This window comes from Oryctolagus cuniculus, chromosome 12 (assembly GCF_964237555.1).
Source record: "Oryctolagus cuniculus chromosome 12, mOryCun1.1, whole genome shotgun sequence".
Classification (NCBI taxonomy): domain Eukaryota; kingdom Metazoa; phylum Chordata; class Mammalia; order Lagomorpha; family Leporidae; genus Oryctolagus; species Oryctolagus cuniculus.
In genome coordinates this window covers 84,936,558-84,961,956 of record NC_091443.1, presented here as the reverse complement: position 1 = coordinate 84,961,956, position 25,399 = coordinate 84,936,558, and the positions used below count along the sequence as shown (strand labels likewise).

General features: G+C 39.0%; 1 protein-coding gene across 5 annotated transcripts in view; it reads left to right on the top strand.

Annotated features, from left to right (window-relative positions):
- VPS13C (vacuolar protein sorting 13 homolog C) overlaps positions 1–25,399 on the top strand; it is a 201,835-nt gene that overhangs the window by 123,960 nt on the left and 52,476 nt on the right. For all 5 annotated transcript variants that reach the window (XR_007910408.2, XM_051822342.2, XM_051822343.2 and 2 more), the window contains 12 exons: positions 1,076–1,223; positions 4,913–5,063; positions 8,343–8,455; positions 14,819–14,988; positions 16,646–16,893; positions 17,056–17,285; positions 19,492–19,584; positions 21,614–21,979; positions 22,348–22,434; positions 23,966–24,115; positions 24,249–24,513; positions 25,131–25,291. Coding sequence is in view for 4 of the 5 variants with exons in the window: in XM_051822342.2 (XP_051678302.2) it covers positions 1,076–1,223; positions 4,913–5,063; positions 8,343–8,455; positions 14,819–14,988; positions 16,646–16,893; positions 17,056–17,285; positions 19,492–19,584; positions 21,614–21,979; positions 22,348–22,434; positions 23,966–24,115; positions 24,249–24,513; positions 25,131–25,291 (2,182 nt within the window). In the remaining variant the exon portion in view is untranslated. The remainder of the gene's footprint in view (positions 1–1,075; positions 1,224–4,912; positions 5,064–8,342; positions 8,456–14,818; positions 14,989–16,645; positions 16,894–17,055; positions 17,286–19,491; positions 19,585–21,613; positions 21,980–22,347; positions 22,435–23,965; positions 24,116–24,248; positions 24,514–25,130; positions 25,292–25,399) is intronic.

Genomic DNA, 25,399 nt, shown 5'->3' with positions numbered 1-25,399 from the left:
AGGATTATTGAATCCAGATGAGAAAGAGTTGTAGGAATACTTATTTGATTTTGTATATGTTTATTGGCAGGCATACTGAAAATAACAATATTATACGTTTAACTTTTAGATTTGGTGAGTTTTCTCCTTGTTTTTGGAGAAGTACCAGTAACATAATCAGGATTAAATATATGATACCTTTCTTTATCTTCCAATTTTAAGAGGATATAACTTTTTTTTTTTTTGACAGGCAGAGTGGACAGTGAGAGAGAGAGAGAGACAGAGAGAAAGGTCTTTCTTTGCCGTTGGTTCACCCTCCAGTGGCCGCCGCGGCCAGCGCGCTGCGGCCAGCGTACCGCGCTGATCCGATGGCAGGAGCCAGGTACTTCTCCTGGTCTCCCATGGGGTGCAGGGCCCAAGCACTTGGGCCATCCTCCACTGCACTCCCTGGCCACAGCAGAGAGCTGGCCTGGAAGAGGGGCAACCGGGACAGAATCCGGTGCCCCGACCGGGACTAGAACCCTGTGTGCCGGCGCCGCAAGGCGGAGGATTAGCCTAGTGAGCCGCAGTGCCGGCCGAGGATATAACTTTTATTTGCATGGCATTGCTATAATAAATTGTCTTTGTGTAAGTAAATAATGCACTAGTCATACTTTCTGAAAACTGTGTTTGAAATCAGTATATTACAGACTTTACTTTAGATACCTCTGCATAATAAATTTGATTTAAACTGACTCGGGCCGATTTGTGACAAAGAAGTGTGTTCTACAAAATCCTGATAGGAGCCTGAGGTGCTTAGGAAAATGCTATATGGAAATTGTTACACAATATGAAAATAGCCCCCATTTAAAGTGCAGATTAAAAAGTATATATATTTATATATGTCATATATATGTATTTATGTAAAGGCACTTCAGAAAGTTCATGGAATATGGAATTAAAAGATGAGTTTATTTTGATGCAAAGTTACCCTATTTGGAGTTTTCAGAAGGTTTATGGAAATGTATATTATGAAGATACAGATTTCAAGATTCTTTGCACTAAAATAAACTTATCTTTTAATTCCCTTTTTCATGACCTCTTGTTTTTCTTTCAGAACTATTTTGCAGGATGACTTGCTACAACCTGACATTGAAATTTTAAAGCCAGTCAACATGCTTTTGTCTGTACAACGAAATTTATCTGCAACATGGTATATGCAAATTCCAGATATGGAGATAAAAGGAAAGCTAAAACCTATGCAGGTAAGTATATAGTATTAAATTTATGAAAATTGCTGTATAGGCTTTTGTCATTGATCACAGGGAAATTCTAGTGTATATCAGAAATAATGCTACATTAGAAAGGAATACTTGGTTACCTGAAATAAGATCATCCTTGTTTACCATGCTTTTCTGTACTTCATTTTATTTATATGTTTGGTAGAAACAGCAAGAAGACTGAGATGAACTTGTTGTGGTATAGTAAAAATAGTCTTCACTTTGGAAAATTCTATTAAGTCTTAACACAGTTAAATTGTATGAGTCCAGAGTGAGGTTCAGATAAACATTGAAAGCACTTTAGTATTTTTGATGTGTAGAATCCCTCTTCTAAAAAAAATGCTTATTTATTTGAAAGAATTACACAGAGATAAAGAGATCTTCCATCCTCTGGTTCACTTACCAGATGGCCACAATGGCTGGGGCTAGGCCAGGTCGAAGCCAGGAGCCTGGAGCTTTTTCCATGTCTCCCACGTGGTTACAGGGGCCCAAGCACTTGTACCATACTCTGCTGCTTTCCCAGGCATATTAGCAGGGAACTGGGTTGGAAGCGCAGCAGCCGAGACTCAAACTAGCACCCAGATGGTATGCTGGCGCTGTAGGCAGTGGGTTTTCCTGCCAGATACTGTCTTTTAATTAGAGAAGTGAACATCATTTTGAACAGGCATATGTGTTTATTTGGCAGCAGTAGTGATAGCGTGGTGAGTGGATTACATCCCAGCTTACAGGAGGAAGTGAGACTGGTGAAGGCAGTTCTGGAAGTGTAGGCATCCTGTGTTCTGTGTTGGCTGTAGTGAAACTGTTGAAGTCAAACAACAGGGGTTGGGGCTGGAGAGGGAGAGACTTAAGCAAATAGAGTGTTTGAAAAGCAAATAAAAACTTAGTAGTTGAGAAGTTTTTTATATCTATGATTATTTTAGGCTAAATTCTATAATAAAATAGAAAGGAATTCACTAAGGAGGAAATTGAAGCTTATTGTAGAAGTGGATATTTTATCTCTGTTTGCAAGACTGGATTTATTACATGAGAAGCATACTGAATTGTATCTATTGGAAGTGTTGATGGAGAAGTCTCTATTCCAGAATCTGAGTGCCTTTTCTTAGTTTCTCTCTTATAGCTAAAAGATTGGGTCCTAAGATTAATATTTGATCTTTTCTTCCAAAGATTGTGTGGTCATAGGTTTGCTGAAAGCAAAAGTAAAATCTAAATGTCTATCAGTAGGAGAATGTATATGAAATTATGATATATTCACACAAGAGCATTGCAAAGCATATAAAATGAATGAACTAGAGCTGTCTGAAACAAAATAAGTATATTTTAAACATAAAAATGAAAAAAGTGAGCTGCAAAATGGTGATATTGTTCTGTTACATTTTACAGCAAGCAGGGCAATGCTATATTATTATAGGGGAGGCAGTAGTAAATGTAAGAAAGTCTTCATAGGAGTGATAATTCTCTCACTCAGGATAGTATCTTTCTCTGGGGATGAAAGGAGAAGGGACTGGAGTCTGAGAGGTACACGCAGGGGCTTCAGCCATGTCTGTCATGGGGGAAGATACCTGAAGGAAGCAGAGCTGCTTGTTAAGTTTTGACACAGTTAGGTGGAAAGGGCTAGGGGAGGACTACAGTGTGCTCTGTCCTTGGGCTTTATGTTTGAAGTTTCCCAAACATGGACAGAAACAGATCCAACGGTTTAGCCCCTATGTGTGATCCTTACTTTAACCAAAAAAGACACATGTTATCTCTACAATGCAGAGACACTGGATAATGTTCCCACTGCCTAATTGGCCAGCCCTGTTGACGTCTCTAAACACCCTCTCTTTAGTCATACTCTGTATAGTGTTTCAGGGCTACGGTGCAGCTGAGAAGGAGTATTACCTGGGTTACACCATTAAATTCTAGAGGTTGGTGCTTTTTATTTTTAGTGTTTTTTCTTTGAATTTTTATTTCAGGACCCCCTTCTACACATACACACACACATACACACAAACACACACACTGTGTGAGAGAGAAGGGGGAAGAGTTCTTGTCCAGTGACCCACCCCATCAGTGCCAGTGTCTTGTGTCAAAGTCAGTAGTCAGGAGCCAATCCAGATGTCTCATGTGAGTGGCAGGAGCACAGCCACTGGAGCCATCACTGCTGCCTTCCAGGGTCTGCATTAGCAGGAAACTGGTTTCAGGAGCTGGAGTCTGTCCTGGAACCCAGGTGCTGCAGTGTGAGACACAGGGATCTGAATAGGTGTCTTAACTGCTAGGCTAAGTGCCTGCTCCTGATAGTTGTTAAAGCACTGTAGAGCTACCTTTCAAGATTGTCAGACTCAGTGAAGATCAGTCTAATAAGACCTCAGAAAGTTCACAGTAAATCTGTATTATGAAAAAACTATGCATGTATTTCAAGTATTTTTGCACCAAACTGAACTCTTCTTTTAATTCCATTATTTCATGAACTTTTTGAATTGCCCCATGTGACAGAGTTATTCTTCTACTCACAGCGAAGTGCCAGAGATAGTGTAGTTAGCTGTTCTTCAGGCAGCTGTGATATCGTGGTTGCTGTCCTGAGTAGAGATGGATCCACAGGAATTTCTAGGGTGTTACAGTTATGCCTGTTGTCTAAGTACTGTGGTTTGAGGTAAACAAGAAATGCCTGATTATTATCCTAAACTAAAAATTTCCCTATTTTCATTCAGATTGGCAAGCAAGCAATTTCCCTGGTGACAGGGATCTAGTTTGGGTCACACAGGGTCCTGCGGCATTCAGAGGAGGTGCTCTGTGTGTGCCTGCATGTTTATATGGATTTGTGTGTAAACACTTGAAACAGGCTTTTGGATTACTGTATCCTATAGAGAAAATTTTTTGTAAGGTAGAAGGGTAAGAAGCTCCAAAGAAAGTACTGATTTTATAGACTTTAATAGCCCAGGGCAGCTTTGTTAATTTTAGCTGCTTCATATTGTTCTATAGCTACCTGTGAAGAAGATATTATTCCCATTTTTAAAGACATACTTGAATTGAGGAGGCTGACAAACTTAGTCAACAACACAGTTTTAAAGTGGTGGAACTGCTATAGCAAGAGCTGCCTTTTTTATTTTTTTATTTTTTTTGGCTTTTTGCCATACTTCTAGTTCTGCAAAGACGAGAGATGAGCAGAATTCTTTGTTTTGTTCATAAAAATTATTTTTAGTTGAATTTGTTATTCTAAGAGATACTATTTTTGGTAAGTTCAGTGAGTGTTTTATGTATGTCTGACTGTGTAAGAATTGGGAATAAGAACCATATACACACATCCTTATTAACTTCCGAATTGTGACTGTAAACTGAAAAGCACTATGTTGAGTGTGGGGAGGAGTAAATGGTCTAGAGGAAAGAACTGGTTCTGGGTGAGGAGAGAGGTGGGGAGACTGGGAGAGGTGTGGTATGGTGTGGTAACAGATCAGGCAGGAGGGGTCTTCGCTTGGATACGGTGGAGGCAGGAGTGTATTCACACTCAGGAGGCATGTCTCTTCTTAGAAAAGATGGAATTTTCTCCTGATATTTGGGGTCTCAACACTGACTCTTTATTTTCTGTTTTAAATAGATCAGCACATTGTTAATTTAGAGAAACATAAACTGAGAATTAGGTCTGATATTTTGCATTTTTTATGACATTATGTTAGCAACAAATTTTTCCTGGTTTCTAGGTTGCTCTCAGTGAAGACGATTTAACAGTTTTGATGAAAATTTTGCTGGAAAACCTTGGAGAAGCTTCTCCACAGCCAAGCCCTACCCAGTCTGCCCAGGAGGCAGTAAGAGTGAGGAAAGAAGTTCCAAGTGGACCTCACCACCTCAAAGGTATAAGCTGATGAAGATATTGCTTTGTGGAGAAAAGTGAATGTTAATATCATCTTTTTTTAAATATTTTATTTATTTGAGAGGTAGAATTACAGACAGTGAGAAAGAGACAGAGAGAAAGGTCTTCCTTCCATTGGTTCTCCCCACAAATGGCTGCAATGGCCAGAACTGTGCTAATCCGAAACCAGGAGCCAGGTACTTCCTCCTGTCTCCCACGTGGGAGCAGGGGCCCAAGCACTTGGGCCATCTTCTACTGCCTTCCCAGGCCATTAGCCCGGAGGTAGTTTTGAAGTGTAGCAGCTGGGAAATGAACCAGCACCTATTTGGGATGCTGGTGTTGTAGGCAGTGACTTAACTGACTATGTCACAACACTGGCCCCAATGTATTATTCATATTTAGTGCTTTTAGTTGTCCAGCGTAGTGTGGTATGAACTGAGGTGATACTATGCTGTCTACTGTGGAAATCTGCCGTGCTAAGGGCTGCCTGTTGAGAAGCTCCCAGGGGAAGATCTGCCCACTGTCGCCACAGGCCGACATTCACCTTGCGTTGCCTGTGTGCTGCTCGTTTGCTCTTGTGAAAGCTTAATTTGGTGAGTTCACCAAGCACTGAGGGTGGTATGTCTTGAGAGAAAATGCAAACTAGCCATGCAGCGTAGTAAGATCCCAAACTGATAAGAAAGGAAAAGACCTTAGTGTCACGACTTACACATAGTCACTTGAACTGTGAGAAAGGAAGATACTCCTTGTAGCAACAATTGTACCTTTTGTGGCTTTATTGGAAAATCATGTAGTTAGATACATAGGAGGATTTTTCAGGTTATTAAAATTGAACCTTTCAAAGGCAGAAATTTCTTAAGTAACACCATTTCTAAAATATAAAGTTCCTCTTGTTTTCTTAAACAGATTATATGAAATATGGCAGCCTTATTATTTAAAGTCACTCATGAATATCATATGACCTACTAAACCATAAATGGGTCAATATTTCCCTAAGAAGAGATAAATACCGAGTGCTTTAAAAATAAATGGTCCCGGCCGGTGCCGCGGCTCACTAGGCTAATCCTCCACCTAGTGGCGCCAGCACACTGGGTTCTAGTCCCGGTCGGGGCGCCGGGTTCTGTCCCGGTTGCCCCTCTTCCAGGCCAGCTCTCTGCTATGGCCCAGGAGTGCAGTGGAGGATGGCCCAAGTGCTTGGGCCCTGCACCCCGTGGGAGACCAAGAGAAGCACTTGGCTCCTGCCTTCGGATCAGCGCCATGCGCCGGCTGCAGCGCACCAGCTGTGGCAGCCATTGGAGGGTGAACCAATGGCAAAAGGAAGACCTTTCTCTCTGTCTCTCTCTTTCACTATCCACTCTGCCTGTCAAAAAAAAAAAAAAAAAAGGTCCCAGGCGACTGTGCTTTTATAATGCGTTCAAACCATCAGCTCTTTATTCTGACAGCAACACCAGACAACTGCACTGCTTCTGTTGTTACTCCTGTGTGTTTTGAAATCACACAAATGAATAGACCAGTGAGCAAAAGTAGTTTCTGACTGAAAGAGATAAAATGTGAGCCTGAAGAAGCCAGCATCTTCTCCCCTGGTGCTGTGTGCCACCTTGTAGACAAATGCTAGGTCAGTGGTCTGTTGTTACAGTAAGGGAGGAATTATGTAGACACAGATACACTGCAGGAGGAAAACTTGCTGAGATTAGGGATGTCATGTTCAGCTGGGATCAGATTTATGTATCTACTTCTCCATATGTGGTGGATTTGGTACTTGGGAAAACTGGTAAGTTGAGATGAAAGCTGCAAAGATGATGAATTTTGGTCTATAAATTATTTTCAGGAAACTTGCAGAAAAATATCTAATATTTTCTAACTTGGAAAAACCTTATGTGGTTAAAGTTATGCTGTGTTGGCTTTTTCTAGTAACTTGAAAGAACATGCTTTCCTGTGGAATAACCAAAATATAGAATCACTCTCCCAAAAGATTAGAAAGTAACAACTTTTCTGCCTGTTCTGTCTGCAGATGAGAGAAAAGACTAACTACTTCTTGAAGTTTCTTTTTTTTAAAAAAATATTTATTTATGGGGCTGGTGCTGTGGTGCAGTGGGTTAACACCCTGGCCTGAAGCACCAGCATCCCATATGGGCTCTGTTTCTAGTCTCAGCTGCTCCTCTTCTGCTCCAGCTCTCTGCTATAGCCTGGGAAAGCAGTGGAAGATGGCCCAAGTCCTTAGGCCCCTGCACCCATGTGGGAGACCCGGAAGAAGCTCCTGGCTCCTGGCTTCGGGTTGGCGCAGCTCCAGTCATTGCGGCCAGCTGGGGAGTGAATCTTTGGATAGAAGACCTCTCTTTCTCTCTCTCTCTCCCTCCCTCTCCCTCTCCCTCCCTCCTCTCTCTGTGTAACTCTGCCTTTCAAATAAATATTTATTTATTTGAAATTTATCGTACAGCAGAATTACAGAGAGGCAGAGAGAGAGGTCTTCTCATCCACTTGTTCACTCCCCAGTTGACCACAATGCCTGGAGCTGCCAATCCGAAGCCAGGACCCAGGGGCTTCTTCCGGGTCTCCCACGTGGGTGCAGGGGCCCAAGGACTTGGGCCATCTTCTACTGCTTTCCCAGGCCACAGCAGAGAGCTGGATCGGAAGAGGAGCAGCTGAGACTAGAACCAGCGCCCATATGTGATGCTGGCCCTGCAGACAGCAGCTTTATTTACTATACCACAGCGCTGGCTCCCTTGAAGTTTCTTTAACCTTAAAATTTCAATCCCACCTTACCATTTTTGAACTCTATTTGATTCTACTGTGGAGTTCTATTCTATTCTTCTTAAAGAGGTATAATAGATTGGTATAAATGATTGGTATAAAAGATAGCTAAAGATAGTGAAAAGTATACTAATTTAGTAGGAGCTGTTTTATTAGTTGTCTAATCTAGGACAAAGTATTTGACTTTTCTGGGCTTCTATAATCAGTTAGGTGAAAATACCTTACTAACTATAAGCTGCTCTATAAGAAATAGCTTTGCTTTTGAGACACTTTTGTTGTTGTTGTTAGTCTTTACAAGCCCCATCCTTTTTTAAAAAAGATGTGAGTAATCTATCTCATCTACTTTGCCTTGTATTTACTAAATACATATGAAGTAATTATTGCCACTTTTATTGTTTCAAAGTATGAGTTAAATAATCCTAGAAGGCCTGTATAACTTTATAATAAAAATTATCAAAGCTTTTTGAAAATATGTAAATCAGTATACCAACTTAAAAGCTTTATTTTCCTGTCTGTGTTGGAACCTGTAGAGCAAGAAGACTTGACAGACTCCCAGCTCTCTGTGGACCAGAACGTCACCCTCCAGTTTGACTTTCACTTTGAGTCTCTCTCTGTTACACTTTATAACAATGATATCAGCCAGGTATGTAATAAACTTCTGAAGTTAAAAATAAATCCTGAGCTCTAGATACTCAGTTTTAAATACTGACTTTTTTTTTGTGCTGTGACTGTTCATTAGAAAATTTAAAATTCTGTTTAGCCTACAAATTGTGCATTTGTTCTGCCCTATGTTGTTACCTTGTTAGTGTTCCTAATATTATTAGGCTAGAGGAAAGATCTTAGAATTTTATTTCTTCACGAGTGACATCAGAAATAAAATATTTTAATTCATTGCTAATATAATTTGCTATGGGATTAATTGCATGCACAGTTTTATCGTACAGCTAGAAATATGTGTATATATAACTATTTGAGAAAAATAATTGTGCTTGCCGGCGCCGCGGCTCACTAGGCTAATCCTCTGCCTAGCGGCGCCGGCACACCGGGTTCTAGTCCCGGTCGGGGCGCCAGATTCTGTCACGGTTGCTCCTCTTCCAGGCCAGCTCTCTGCTGTGGCCTGGGAGTGCAGTGGAGGATGGCCCAAGTGCTTGGGCCCTGCACCCCATGGGAGACCAGGAGAAGCACCTGGCTCCTGCCATCGGATCAGTGCGGTGCGCCGGCCGCAGTGCGCCGGCCGTGGCGACCATTGGAGGGTGAACCAACGGCAAAGGAAGACCTTTCTCTCTGTCTCTCTCTCTCTCTCTTTCACTGTCCACTCTGCCTGTCAAAAAAAAAAATTAAAAAAAAAATTGTGGTTTTGGAGCTAAAACAAATATTCTTAAATTCATGGTTGTTTCTGATATATAAATATTAATTGTGTTTTTACTGAGTAAATTTTATATATAGTAGATACATACTAGGGATGCAGATTAAAATACTGAAGAACCAAGATCTAGTGTCATGATGATTTGAACTAAATAATATATTAGTAGTATTGTAGGAAATTTTTTAATTTTGTAAATGGTGAATTCCAGTAAATATTTTTGATTATGTAAAGTAATTATATGCTAACACCCATAACACACATGCCATATTATAATACCCATATTTCATTGATTTTGGATATTATATCTGTTGCTAATATAGTTTTTATATGCTAATTCAGCTTTGATATTGTTTTTTAAAATTTTTACAGTATTCATACATTGCTACTGTTGAACTTTGGGTTAGTGTCCATCATTTGGGTAATGAACTGCCTTCATGAAAAATTTATAGTGTTTGGTGTTCATGAAAACACCAGGGCTGGCGCCGCGGCTCACTAGGCTAATCCTCCACCTTGCGGCGCCGGCACACTGGGTTCTAGTCCCGGTTGGGGTGCTGGATTCTGTCCCAGTTGCCCCTCTTCCAAGCCAGCTCTCTGCTGTGGCCAGGGAGTGCAGTGGAGGATGGCCCAAGTGCTTGGGCCCTGCACCCCATGGGAGACCAGGAGAAGTACCTGGCTGCTGCCATCGGATCATCCCAGTGCGCCAGCCGCAGCACGCCGGCCGCGGCGGCCATTGGAGGGTGAACCAACGGCAAAGGAAGACCTTTCTCTCTGTCTCTCTCTCTCACTGTCCACTCTGCCTGTCCAAAAAAAAAAAAAAAAAAAAACAACAAACAAACAAAAAAAAAACCAGAAAACAATCTTGTAGAAAATGAACAGTTTAGTTATTTTTTTTTTTTTTTTAAGATTTGTTTATTTGAAAGTCTGAGTTACACAGAGGAGGAGAGGCAGAAAGAGAGAGAGAGGTCTTCCATCTGCTGGTTTACTCCCCAATTGCCACAAAGGCTGGAGCTGTGCCGAACCATTGCCAGGATCCAAGAGCTTTTTCCAGGTCTTCCACGTGGGTGCAGCGGTCCGAGGACTTGGACCATCTTCCACTGCTTTCCCAGGCCATAGCAGAGAGCTGGATCATAAGTGGAGCAGAGGAACTCAAACCAGTTCCCATATGGGATGCCAACATCGCGGCAGCTTTACCCGCTTCACCACAGCACCTGCCCTGAAAGCATTCTTCATTTCACTTAATCTGCCAGTGTCTACTAGACCCCCAGATGTAGAATCTTATTTTCCTGTTTATTTCCTTCTCTGTTTGCTGTCCTAACTCATTTAGATACTGAGCGCTGTTCTTCACGTCAGCATTTGTTCTTTTTTAAATATTTTTAATTTATTTTTATTTATTTGACAGGCAGAGTTAGACAGTGAGAGAGAGAGAGACAGAGAGAAAGGTCTTCCTTCTGTTGGTTCATCCCCCAAATGACTGCTACGGCCAGAGCTACACCAGTCTGAAGCCAGGAGCCAGGTGCTTCTTCCTGGTCTCCCATGCGGGTGCAGGTGCCCAAGCACTTGGGCCAATCTCCACTGCTTTCCCAGGCCACAGCAGAGAGCTGGACTGGAAGAGGAGCAGCCGGAATTAGAACCGGCGCCCATATGGGATGCCAGCACCACAGGTGGAGGATTAACCAAGTGAGCCATGGCGCCGGCCCCAGCATTTGTTCTTTGTGTCATTTCTCTAGTTTTGTTTGAGAGTCTTAGCTCACACTTAGAATATTCTAGTGACTGTTGGTCACTCTTTTTCCTTTAATCCATCCTAGATATTGACAAGCTCAGTTTCCCAAATGAGTATTATAGCCATTTTCCACTTCTCATTTTAGTTAAGTATGTTCCATATGATTTTATGTGAATTTCTCCTTATAAAAAAAATCCAGTGACTCAAAATTGTGTACTTCAATAACTTGTATTTAGGAAATAGTGTATCGTAGATAATTTCTACTAATGGTTACAGAACAGAAGCATGTGAATTACTCATTTTTATAAGTTAAAGCATTCAAAATATGTCAGTAATAATGCATTCTCCACTTATATGCTCTGTACTGTCGTACACAAGAGAAGATGTGAAGTTTCAAGGATTTTGTCATCAGCATTCCACTTTTCAATGCCATGATCTCCAATGAGCAAATGTGACATATGTTCTTTACTTTCCTGAAAGTTTTTGTTTGTTTGTTTGTTTATTTGTTTATTGGTTAGATTCTGTTCCTTTTTTTTTTTTTTTTTTTTTTTTTTTTAAGATTTCTTTCATTTATTTGAAAGAGTTACAGAGCAAGGTAGGGACAGACAGAGAAGTCTTCCTTTCGCTGGTTCATTCCCCAGATGGCCACAACAGCTGGAGCTGTGCCAATCTGAAGCCAGGAGATAGGAGCCAGTAGCTTCTTCCGGGTCTACCACGTGGGTTCAGGGACCCAAGGACTTGGGCCATCTCCTACTGCTTTCCCAGGCCATAGCAGAGAGTTAGATAGGAAGATGAGCTACTGGGACTAGAACTGGCACCCCATATGGGACATGGGCACTTCAGGCCAGGGCTTTTTTTTTTTTTTTTTTTTTAACTTTTATTTAATGCATATAAATTTCCAAAGTACGACTTATGGATTACAATGGCTTCCCCCCAATACCGTCCCTCCCACCCACAACCCTCACCTTTCCCACTCCCTCTCCCCTTCCATTCACATCAAGATTCATTTTCGATTATCTTAATATACAGAAGATCAGCTTAGTATACATTAAGTATGGATTTCAACAGTTTGCTCCCACACAGAAACATAAAGTGAAAAATAATAGATGATTTTTTTTAAATGATGATGAAATTAGATCAGACCTATTGTCATGTTTAATCCCAGTGAGAGTCAAGTTGGGAATTGATAATTTCTTTTTTTTTTTTTTTTTTTTTACAGAGGATCAGTTTAGTATGCATTAAGTAAGGATTTCAACAGTTTGCACCCCCATAGAAACACAAAGTGAAATATATTGTTTGAGTACTCGTTATAGCATTAAATCTCAATGTACAGCACATTAAGGATAGAGATCCTACATGAGGAGTAAGTGCACAGTGACTCCTGTTGTTGACTTTACCAATTGACACTCCTGTCTATGGCATCAGTAATCTCCCTATGCTCCAGTCATGAGTTTCCAAGGCTATGGAAGCCCTCTGAGTTCTCCGATTCTTATCTTGTTTAGACAAGGTCATAGTCAAAGTGGAGGTTCTCTCCTCCCTTCAGAGAAAGGTACCTCCTTCTTTGATGACCTGTTCTTTCCACTGGGATCTCACTCGCAGAGATCTTTTGCCAGAGTGTCTTGGCTTTCCATGCCTGAAATACTCGCATGAGCTTTTCAGCCAGCTCCGAATGCCTTTAGGGCTGATTCTGAGGCCAGAGTGCTATTTAGGACATCTGCCATTCTATGAGTCTGCTGAGTATCTCACTTCCCATGTTGGATCACTCTCCCCTTTATTTACTCCATCAGTTAGTGTTAGCAGGTACTAGACTTGTCTATGTGCTCCCTTTGACTCCCAGTCCCTCCACCATGACCAACTGTGAACTGAAACTGATCACCTGGAACAGTGAGATGGCATTGGTACATGCCACCTCGATGGGATTGAATTGGAATCCCCTGGTATGCTTCCAACTCCACCACTTGGGGCAAGTCAGCCTGAGCATGTCCCAAATTATACATCTCTTCCCTCTCCCATTCCCACCACCATGTTCAACAGGGATCACATTTCAGTTAATTTTCAACACTTAAGAATAACTGTGCATCAATTACAGATCTAAACCAGTCATATTAAGTAGAACAGATAAAAAAACTACTAAGAGGGATAATGTATTTAGTTGTTCATTAACAGTCAGGGCTATGCTGATCAAGCCACCATTTCCCATAGTGTCCACCTCACTCCAACAGGTTTCCCTCTTGGTGTTCAGTCAGTCGTCACCGATCAGGGAGAACATATGGTATTTGTCCCTTTGGGACTGGCTTATTTCACTCAGCATGATGTGTTCCAGATTCCTCCATTTTGTTGCAAATGACTGGATTTCGTTGTTTCTTACTGCGGTATAGTATTCTAAAGAGTACATATCCCATAATTTCTTTATCCAGTCTATCGTTGATGGGCATTTAGGTTGGTTCCAGGTCTTGGCTATTGTGAATTGAGCTGCAATAAACATTAATGTGCAGACAGCTCCTGAACAATGCAACATGCTCCTGAATGAACAATGGGTCATAGAAGAAATCAAAAGATTTATTAACGGACTTAAAGGGAGACTTAGACCCCAATACAGTAGTACTGGGGGACTTCAATACTCCACTCTCAGAAATAGACAGATCATCCGGTCAGAAGATCAACAAGGATACAGTAGATTCTGTTCCTTTTAAATTCTGGGCATATCTAAAGAATTTGCCAACAGAAATGAAAAAAGAGCGGGCGTAGCCATCTTAATATCGGACAACATAAACTTTACCACAAAAACTGTTAAGAGAGACAAAGAGGGACACTATATCATGATTAAGGGATCAATTCAACAGGAAGATATAACAATTATCAATGTATATGCACCTAACTACAGGGCACCAGTTTATCTAAAAGATTTATTAACGGACTTAAAGGGAGACTTAGACCCCAATACAGTAGTACTGGGGGACTTCAATACTCCACTCTCAGAAATAGACAGATCATCCGGTCAGAAGATCAACAAGGATACAGTAGATTCTGTTCCTTTTAAATTCTGGGCATATCTAAAGAATTTGGAATTTAATGTTACAGTGGAGTAAAAATTGAAGTTCATTTTCCTATAAATAGGAGTTTACATCTTTAGTTTAGGATTGGCTAGAACCCCAGGTTTCTTTTCTCCCCAGTCCCTACCCTTCTTTAATTGGAATATTCAAGTCTAACCACCCTGTATCCTGTGCACTCTGAGTGTCTTGCATGGTTTGCTTATGATCCTTTCCCCTCTACTTTGTCCTCTACCTTCTTACTCTGATTCTGGTCATCCTCCAAGGCTCAGTTAAGTTTTCTCCTTCTTCACCAACTTCTCCAGACAACAACAATCCATTTGCCTTTTCTGAGCTTTGACTGTTTTCTTAACCTAATTACCTAATATGCTTTGTGAAATGTGGGAAGGTATAAGGATGACTAAATAAATTACTCTAAGGCAAGGTATTTGATCATTTGTAGCATTCGTTGTGATGTTCCTTTCTGTGCTTTTCTGTTTTGTTTTCTTATTTAGGTATAAGCTCTCTGAGGTCACCGACACACCTGGTCCTTCCCTGAAAGCCCCCTAATTGTCTCATAGTGTTTTTTACAGAGAGTGCATTAGATACTAAGAAGTTAGATTGATTAATTGGCAACATGTTTCCTGATTGTTTTTATTTGCATTGAGCTATAAATATTAACCAAACCATTCTTGAATTTCACCAACACACATGTCCATGCCAGCTCATAAATGTGTGTATTGTTCGGTTCGGTTTATGTGTTTCAGCATCCATACTCTTAAAATGTGTGAGATTCGTTTGCCTCAAAAGTTTGAATTAAGAAATATGTATAAAATAAATTACATGGTATTTAAAGGTAACTGATTTCTTTTCTTGAAAAATACACTACAGGAATCCAAGCTCTCGTTTCATAATGACAGTTTCCGTCTCGGTGAGCTCAGACTACATCTGATGGCCTCCACAGGGAAGATGTTTAAGGATGGCTCAGTGAATGTCAGCGTTAAACTTGAGACATGCACCCTTGATGACCTCAGAGAAGGCATTGAGAGAGCAACTTCGAGGTTTGTCAGATCTGGATTTGCTCTACGTTACTTAGGGGTGACACTGCACCTGGTATTACCATCAGACATAGCTAGGCCTGGGATCATCAAAAGAGTCTCTGTCTTTGGGTCATACTTCCTGATTGGAATGGCGTTAAGAAGTGTTCTTATTTCATTCCACAGATTAAGTGGAAGTTTCTTAGTAAAATGGAGTGCCATCTTAAAAATGGAACTAAGAGAATGTAAAAGTTTGAATAGTTAATTCCATGTGGGATGATGCATCGGATAATGTATTTTTCCAAATTGTCTCCAGTATATAATAGAATTCAGTTCTGTTAAAAAGTTTTAGGTCTTGTCTTTGTCTTATTTATTTTGTCTATTTCTCTTATTTTTTTAAATTTTTTTTGTTTTTTGAGATAATATGTTTTTAATTTGTATGACAGCCATAGACTTATTTCCACTAAGTAAAGAGTTCAACAAATAAAAAGTTGAAAGACTAGCCCAACAGGAATGTAGGCCTCGGCAGTACACAAGAATTAAAGAAAAAGATGTTCAGTGTCACTCACATAAAGTAAATTTTAAAATAGTCAAAAAATCATAATTGTTATAGTAGTAAATAATTCCTGTCACTCTGTTTGTGAAGTATTTAAAACAAAGTTTTATAAAATACTGTATTTGCAGATTTATAAACTCAGGCATTTTTTTCTATTTCTTCTAAAGCAATTCTGCGAAATTTCTTTCAAAGTTTTCATAAAACAGAATGTGGTATAATTACGTTATATCCTTTGTGAAATGTAGGAAGGTATAAGGATGAGTTAAACAATTACTCTATCAACCCATTTTTGAAAAATTAGCTTTTATCATCCTAATGAAAGGTGACAGATACATCATGACAAAAGCTTCAGTTGCCTAATTATGTTTTTATTCCTTTCTCAACTGATGAGACCAATAATTTTGTACTTGATTTAAAAACTTATTTTTGAAAAAAACTATATTAATAATAAAACTTGGACTCTACTGAATACATAGGAAATGCTTTTGAATCTTCTGTTTCTCAGAAAAAGTAAATGAAGAAAGAGTGCTACCAACTAACCAGCTTTTCCAGTTTGCAAATTTCCTGCCTGGAGTAGCTATTCCCAGCTCTGTGAGCCAGGAGAATACATGGCCACCATCTATTTGGTAGCCTGTTCTTCTAGCAGGAGCGAGGACCTATAGAAACTATCATTGCAGGCATTTGATAAATACTTGCTGATTTGAGTTGCGTTGAATACTGTCAGAACCTAATTGTACAGGATGATCTTTGGAGGTGAATTCCTTCAGGGAGGTTATATTTTGTAAAAAAAAAAATTATAAAGACATTATCTTACATTTTGTGGAACCATATGGATGTGTTTTGTTAATTGGCCTTCCTAGCAGTCATTGTTTTGGTTCTCTAGTACAACTTTGCATTGTAATTATAAAATATTTTATAATTACTTAATAGCATGAATCTTGCTTGGAGATTAGGAGACCGTGTCTTGGTTTCTACTAGATAATTAGGTTCCAGTTAACAGTGTCTTGTTTTCTATTCATATAAGAAACTGAAAGAAGAAAAATGATACTGAAATATATGGGAAACTTTTCTTTATTTTAATTATTTTATCTGGAATAAAATAATGAATACTGTATATGTTTTCAGAATGATTGACAAAAAGAATGGCCAAGATAACAATAGTTCTATGATTGATATAAGTTACAAACAAGACAAAAATGGAAGCCAGATTGACGCTGTTCTTGACAAGCTGTATGTGTGTGCCAGTGTGGAGTTTCTGATGACTGTGGCAGATTTCTTTATCAAAGCTGTGCCTCAGAGTCCAGAAAATATGGCAAAAGAAACACATGTTCCACGAAGACAGACTGCCATGGGGAAAGTCAAGATGGAGAAAGGTTAGCAGAATTTATCTGCTGCAGTTGTTCATTTTTGAATCTGTTATAGCAAAATGTTGAGAAAAGTTTAATAACTTGTAGATGACGTGTAGTTAACTGACATGATTTTGGTTAAGTAACACGATTTACATTAAAATATTTTTGTTCCCTGTGTTTGTTCAGAGGACTCTGTAAGATCCAATATGACGTTAAAGGCCATGATCACAGATCCAGAAGTGGTGTTTGTGGCCAACCTGACAAAGGCTGATGCCCCTGCTCTGACGGCCTCGTTCCAGTGTAACCTCTCTCTGTCCACGTCCAGACTCGAACAGATGATGGAAGCTTCTGTGCGCGATCTGAAAGTGCTCGCGTGCCCTTTTCTCAGAGAAAAGAGAGGGAAGAGCATCACCACAGTAAGAATTGCCTTGTCTCCTAGTCTTGGATTGAAAATGGCAGAAGTGGTTGATTCATAGAATTCTAGAGTAAGAGAACTGATAATATCAGACTTTAGAGAATATTTACTACAGACATGGGGCTCTGTAGGTAAGGATGTTGAGCTCCAGATGTGTGAAATGACTGTCATGGCTGCTAGTGACAGAGTTGGAGGCTATCTCCAGAGTGGTTTTCTTTTCATTATTCTATCTTCTGTTGAATAGTATTTACATTTTATTGTAAGTCAGTGTTTGTTGTCCAATATAATATGCCTAAGGGGTAAATGACTCTTTAAATTGAGGATGAGAAAAATTCAGTTAGATCTATGGGACTAAAAGAGATGGAGTTCTGTGGTTATTTATTAAAAGTTAACTTCAGGGCAGATGTTTAGGCTACTTGTTATGATGCCTGCATCCTGCATCAGAGTACCTGAATTTGATTCCTGGCTCCATCTCCTGACTCCGGCTTGATGCTAAAGCTGCCCTGGAAGATAATAGTGGTGGCCCAAGTCATAATTGAGTTTCTGCCAGTGGGAGACCTGGGTTGCATTCCTGGCTTCCAGATTTAGCCCTGGCCATTGATTGGATTTGAGGAGTGACCCAGCAGATGGGTGTTCTCCCTGTCTTCAGCCAAAAAAATAGACAAGCAGAAATCTTTTAAATGCAAATGTCAAATTTTTCTCACATTATTAAAATATTATTTTAGTTATTTACTAGATTCATTACTTTTAATGTTAAGTTGATAATTTTGTGATAAGAAAATATATATTACATGACTCATTTTCAATGTTATTTTAAATTTAAAAAGGTGTGGGCTGTTACTTGACTGGCTTTGTCTATATGTTGTCATGAATTATTTTTGGACAGGATTTTTTTTTTTTTTTTCAGACAGAGTGGACAGTGAGAGAGAGAAAGAGACAGAGAGAAAGGTCTTCCTTTGCTGTTGGTTTACCCTCCAGTGGCTGGTGCGCTGCAGCCGGTGCACCGCGCTGATCCGAAGGCAGGAGCCAGGTGTTTCTCCTGGTCTCCCATGGGGTGCAGGGCCCAAGCACTTGGGCCATTCTCCACTGCACTCCCTGGCCACAGCAGAGAGCTGGCCTGGAAGAGGGGCAACCGGGACAGAATCCGGCGCCCTGACCGGGACTAGACCCCAGTGTGCCGGCGCTGCAAGGCGGAGGATTAGCCTATTGAGCCACGGCACCGACGGACAGGATTATCTTTTTTTTTTTTTTTTTTTTGACAGCCAGAGTGGACAATGAGAGAGAAAGAGGCAGAGAGAAAGGTCTTCCTTTGCCGTTGGTTTACCCTCCAATGGCCGCCGCGGCTGGAGCGCTGTGGCCAGTGCACTGCGCTGATCCGAAGGCAGGAGCCAGGTGCTTCTCCTGGTCTCCCATGGGGTGCAGGGCCCAAGCACTTGGGCCATCCTCCACTGTACTTCCGGGCCATAGCAGAGAGCTGGCCTGAAAGAGGGGCAACCGGGACAGAATCCGGCGCCCCGACCGGGACTAGAACCTGGTGTGCCGGTGCCACAAGGTGGAGGATTAGCCTATTGAGCCACGGCGCCGGCCCAGGATTATCTTTTAACATATCACAGAAAGTTTATACTGCATTTAAAACTTATCCTCATTATTTTAAAAATGAAAATTATGTAATAATTCTTATTACTCTGGTCAGTTCAGAGGCATGGTTCTTTTATTTGTTTAATGATATGTGAGAGCATAGACTATATTTTTAATATCTCATCAAGTTTGAATATTTGAAATTTATTCTAATAAGGACATAACATGATATTGAAGATTGGCCTGTTAATTATCCAGAGACTTTTCATTTACTTTTCTTACCTCATTCTTGAGCTGATTTTTACAGCTACTTACAGGAGGCATCTTGTGAAATATGATTCAGCAAGAGGAGACATTTTAAACTTCTGCTATTGAAGTACACCTTCCCTTAAGGATTTGGTGTAAAGAAATCCATCAGAAGTGCTTCAAGTGCTGTATAGTGTTCACAATTTGTTGTAGTTCAGAGTTTGACCAAGAGCTTCTTAGCTAGTTTGCCTTGCGTTTCTGCTTTTGATAGTAGACTATAGTTAAAGCGCTAAGTTAAATACGCTGTGGCTCTTCTAAGTATGTATTAATTGTATAATGAATTGATCACTAAAGACATATGAATTTCACTTATTTGTTACTAGGTATTGCATCCCTGCTCTTTATTTATGGAAAAATGTACATGGGCTTCAGGAAAACAAAATATAAATATTATGGTCAAAGAATTTATAATTAAGGTTAGTGCTTGTCATATTTTTGGGTAAAAATTCTTGTTTTTGTAACAATATTATATATTTGCTGTTCCTTGAGATAATATCTTTTGCTGTCTTTTCATAATTTGAGTATCAGTGATAGTCACGTTCAGTAATGAGTAAATAGTTGTAACATTAAAATATATTTTAAATGCAAATGTTTGTTTCTGTTTTCTCTGTAAGAGCACTTTTAATATTTATGAATGAACAAGGTAGTGTTCTGTTATATTTGCACGTGTGTGTTGGAGAGGTTGAGTTCGAGAGGAGAGCAGAGCTGGGGTGGGAGGAGAAAGAATTAGAGGAGGTTGCTGTTATTGTTACTTTTAGGCTTTTATTTAAGTATATTTTGAATTTCATAACTGATATTTTGTTTGGTTCATAAAATATTTGAAATAACAAATGTATGGTAGAAATAAATTAGAATTTTTTTTAAAAATCCCTTATATTTAAAGTATTGAAAAAACAGTTTCTGTTCTTTAGCAACATTTGTATTTTTTAAGTACAACCCTATACCCAGGTAAAAATAGAAGATACAGAATGCTTTCTGAAATCTGTTTCTGTCCAGAGGACACAGAAATGAGATTGTTAATGCCAGTAATGATGGTAGCTTTATTCATAGGTCTTTGACCAACAGTGGTAGAATTGAAATTCACATTAATTTCATTTTATGTACCATGTATGCAACACTGTAATTTTTGTCCAATATTTAAAAACATGATGTAGTCTTAGATTCTGTTTTATTAACGAATTTATACTTTTAGGATATAAAGTAGCAAATGGGGGGAAATTCCTTGAATTTTGCATATATTTAAATCCCTGAAGTACTAGATTAGGTACTAAGAGGACCTTCCACTTTTTTGTACAAAACTTTTTTATTCAGCAAACATGTGTGTGAGAAGGAAGTAAGTAACTCAGTGATTATAGCTTTCAGTTGAGGCATGCTCCAGGTGCTATTGCGAGCATGAGCACAGGTCCTCTAATTCAGACCAAGACATCAGGAAAAACTGGGGGTGAGACTACCTGAACTAAGTTGGGAAAGGCAATGAAACTTAGAAAGATGGAAAGGGAGGGGGGAGGTTTCTCCAGACAGAACTGACAGTATGAATTATGAAAATAATTCTTTAAGCACTTAGAGTAGTAGTTCCATATGTCCAGACAGATGGTGTGGTAGTTTTTAGGACTGAGGTCATCAAATATTAGTGAGTATAATAAGTCAAGAAGAAACCTCATTTAGTTGACAGGAAATTAGGAAAGTGTTGCTAACTAGGTCTTCCTTTTGGTAATGTAATTACGTCTCTTTAGCATACTGGGTAAGTAGAGGTGGAGAGAAGTGAAATGTGAAGGACTGCATTTATCTTACATGACTCAGTGTTTCTTGAACTGTGGGGATCTCTGGCTAGCTGATTAGACACTAGGTCACAAGGAGCTTTGTGTACCAAGCCATATGGAGAGTTTGTATTTTGTCCTGAAAGTTAGAGGAAGTTGTTGAAGATTTTAAGCCTAAGAATGAAATGGCTGGTAGCAGTTGGGAGGGTGATGAGTGGACACACAAAGTACCATCATTTGTATAATGAAAGCATGGTGAGGAAGGTGAACAAAGATACTGCTCCCAAATAAGGCGCAACTCACAGATTTTCAGTAAGATAAAAGGGAGCTATCTGTGTATAACTCAGCAAAAGATCATGCACTTTGCTTACTTAATACAGCTGCTTGAAGAATGGAAAAGTTGATTACACTTCTCATATTTGTCCATTCATATAACATTATTTTACTCTGAAGTGATCAGTGTAAGTTTCAATATGTAACACAAATTAGTTCCAGATAACTGAGTGAGTGGAAATCTGTGTGGTACAGTTAGTTGACACAACACATGATTTTGTGTTCTCTCTTTTGTTCCTGAGTTACAGATTCAACACATTTACATTTTAAGTTTTTAACTTTTGTGTCCTGTATTTGTTAATTCTCAGCTGAGAAAGAATCTATTCTGAACATTTTTTGCTTTCTTTTTTTAAAGATTTCACCCATAATTCTTAATACTGTAATGACAATCATGGCTGCCATGTCTCCAAAACCAAAAGAAGTTGAATCCAAAGATACAACTAAGGAAATGGAAAACCTTTGGAGTATCAAGTCTATTAATGATTATAATTCTTGGTTTCTTGGTGTTGACATGGCAACAGAAATAACTGAAAATTTCAAAGACATTGAAAATCCTCTCATAGAAGAGAATTGTACTCTTGCCGTGGAGACAGTTCAGGTTACCTTGGAATGCGGCCTTGGACATCGAACTGTACCCTTATTACTGGCTGAGTCTAAGTTTTCAGGAAAAATTAAAAATTGGACTTCCCTGATGGCTGCTGCTGCTGACATGACACTACAGGTATGGTCATAGCTCTTAGTCCAGAGCCAGCTTCTTGAAAGTACAGCTGCGGAATGAAGATACAGGCCTTTGTTGTTTATACCTAGCCACATCAAGTATGTAAGTGGATGGAGAATATATTCTAACATTTGGTTTGTTGGTGCTTAGTATTTTTTCATACTTATTTTTAAAGAGTTTTTGCTAAATAATTTTTTGTTGCAACAAGTAATAGAGTAAATGAAAAGATGCTCTATAATTTTATGTCTTTAAGTGAATTTCAAAATGGCTATTGAGATATAATATCAATTACTAAATATTTTTCCAGCTGGTTACAGAAATATGTAAGTAAAGTTGAGAAAGTCATGTATTACACTTCTGTGCCTTTCCAGGTTCATTATTACAATGAGACCCATGCTGTCTGGGAACCACTGATTGAAAGAGTGGAGGGGAAGAGACAGTGGAATTTAAGTCTTGAAGTAAGTAAGGAAATGGTTAAATATCTTTGTATAGAGTGACATTATACATATCTATTGATACTTTTAGTTCAATCATTGCAAGATGTGTTCCAGGATCCTGGAAGGCCTTTCCTGAAATTCATGAGGTCAAATTCTACTTTTGTAATAATATTCAGTCATTTATATCATTTTAATTTGTATTCTCTTAGGAGCATTCAGTAGAGTTTTTCAGAGATTATATGAATATGAGATTGGAGCAGTTTGAGCCAGGACAGAAATGGTAGCTCCTCTCTCTTCTCTTAAGGAGGCACCACATTTCATTGTTTATGTATATATAAAGAGACAGAGATCTTCCATCTGCTGGCTCATTTCCAGACATCCACAGTAGCATGGTCTGGCTAAACTGAAGGCAGGAGCCTGCAGCTCAGTCCTACTCCATGTCGGAGGCAAGGATTCAAGTATTGGAGCTATCATCTGCTGCCTCTCAGGGAGCACGTTAGCCAGAAACTGGATTGGAAGAGGAAAAGCCGGGACTCAAACCCAAGCATATCGATAAGAGCATGTGACTGTCCCGATCAGAAATGCTGGCTTCTCACCTTTTATATTTTTAAGTAGTTATTTTTCATTTCAAATGTTGTTTATATTAACATGTAATTTTTATTAAATGGATATTAATTTTTTCCCAGTTTTAATTTCTGATAGAATCCATATAGGTACAGCTCACAGGAATGAAGCTGTTTGAGATAGTCAGTGGGTTGTAAGGGTTAAACCAGAAAGTTTTGAGAATTGTTACTCTAGTGCTTGAACTGTTTTGCATTATCTCTTTATGCTATGTCTTGAGAACATTTCAGAATTATAGATATCAAAGCACGTAATTCCAGGGTAACAGGAATGTGAATTGCAAACTGTTAACAATTGTTACAGCACATAATCTTTAAATTCTAGTTGAAAAGATTGTAATCCTTTACTGAGGAATCTGGCCCTAAAAGAGACTCAGCATATTTCTTGTGTTAGGCACTTAGCCCGTGTCCTAATTTCTCTGAATAAAGTTAAAGTAACCAAGAATGTTTCACAAGGCTTTTGAGATGCTTTTAAAACAAAATCTGATGGAATCTGGTAGGTAGCTGAAAGGAAATCTTATGACTTAGTTGTGCATGTTACTATTAGAAAGTAGGAGAGAAACCTTCTTCCAAATGGTACCTCCAGTAAGGGTGAATTTAGACTTCAGGTTCGTCTTAGATTACTCATCAACACATAATCAGCAGTTAGGCCCCACGGAGTAACTAGCCATGCTCTGGGAAACTCACTGGAGACAAATACTGTAGCTGACTTTGAACACATTTGTGACCTGATTCTGAACATTGCCGTGTGCATGGACTGTGTGTTGAAAGAAAGCTGCTTTGCACCGAATCAGAATGATGCTCTATGTATTTTTGAAAAGAAGACATTTGTGGAGTCATAATGAAAAGTGACCAGCTAAGGAGAATTTAGCACGGTTATTTTAGTTTTATTATTGGTTAATATGTGAAATTTATATTATTTATCTCCATAGGTAAAGAAGAACCCAGTCCAGGATAAAAGTTTGATGCCAGGAGATGATTTCATTCCTGAGCCACAAATGGCAGTTCATGTTTCTTCAGGAGATACAATGAATATTACAATATCTAAAAGTTGTCTTAATGTTTTCAACAATTTAGCAAAAGTATGTTTGATTATTGCTTTGAATATTTCAAGTAGAATTTTAATGTGAATCATGTATGGATTTTTTTGGGCCAAAATTCAGATTTTAAAAAGTACATTTTACAAAAATTTTATTATGATATGTTCTTTTTCAGGGTTTTTCAGAGGGCACTGCCTCTACTTTTGACTACTCTTTAAAAGACAGAGCTCCTTTTACAGTAAAAAATGCCATAGGTATTCCCATTAAGGTGCAGCCCAATCATAATCTCAGAGTAATTGGCTGTGTTGAGAAAAGTGATATTTACGATGTTGCTGCTGGTCAGAATTTGGAATTGGAGTATGCCAGTACGGAACCTTCACAACCAGAAAGACTCTCCATGTTGAGCCGCCAGGAAAGCTCCTTCTTCACTTTCACTTTTGGTACGCCATGGTCTTTATCTTGCTTTAAGATCATCTCAGGAACTGTTGTTATGGACTTATTTTTGATAAAATAATGAAGGAAATATTTTGCTGCACATATTTTGGGAGATACTATTTCTAAAGGCTTGAAACAAATTGCTGATAAACTCTTATCTCTTATCTTTTTCTAAATTTGAGAAAAGTTAACTTGATTAACTTAAGAAGGACCTTAGAAAGTTAGATTATTTCTGTACCCTTCAATAATAAAGTAAGGAGTGTACATTGGATAGGATGGGAGTTCAGTGAAGATAGAAGGTAACTATATTTGGAAGTTCTAAAATGTTGACATTAGTGATTACCATTACAAATAAAGAAACTTGGAGATTGTTGCAATATACTTGAGGTGAGTTGCATTTGACTTGTTTTAATATAATCACCCCTTATATTTTAAATCAAAAATTGTATATCAATAACTGTTTTCCTTTAGTTCCTGTGTGTTAAAACACTTTTTAGTCATCATTTCTAGTCATGAAAACAAATAGTCTTGTCATTGTTTTGAGGTGTTGATGATGATTCTGTCACAGAGCAATATTGATAAATTATTGTTTGGAATTCTTTTCACTTATGATGTGCCTCAGTACCTCATGGATATACAGAAGTTGCAAATATCCCGGTAGCCCGGCCTGGACGGCTGTTGTACAATGTACGGAATCCCAGCGCCAATCGTTCTGACTCAGTCTTGGTACAGATTGATGCAACTGAAGGGAATAAAGTAATTACCCTTCGTTCTCCTCTGCAGGTAACACTTTAGAGTGAATTGTGTCCCTTTCAGTATGTCTGGAAACATTAAATCATTTAGCTGGGTATTAGAGTATAGTAAAACTTCTTTAGTTGAGTACTGATTATT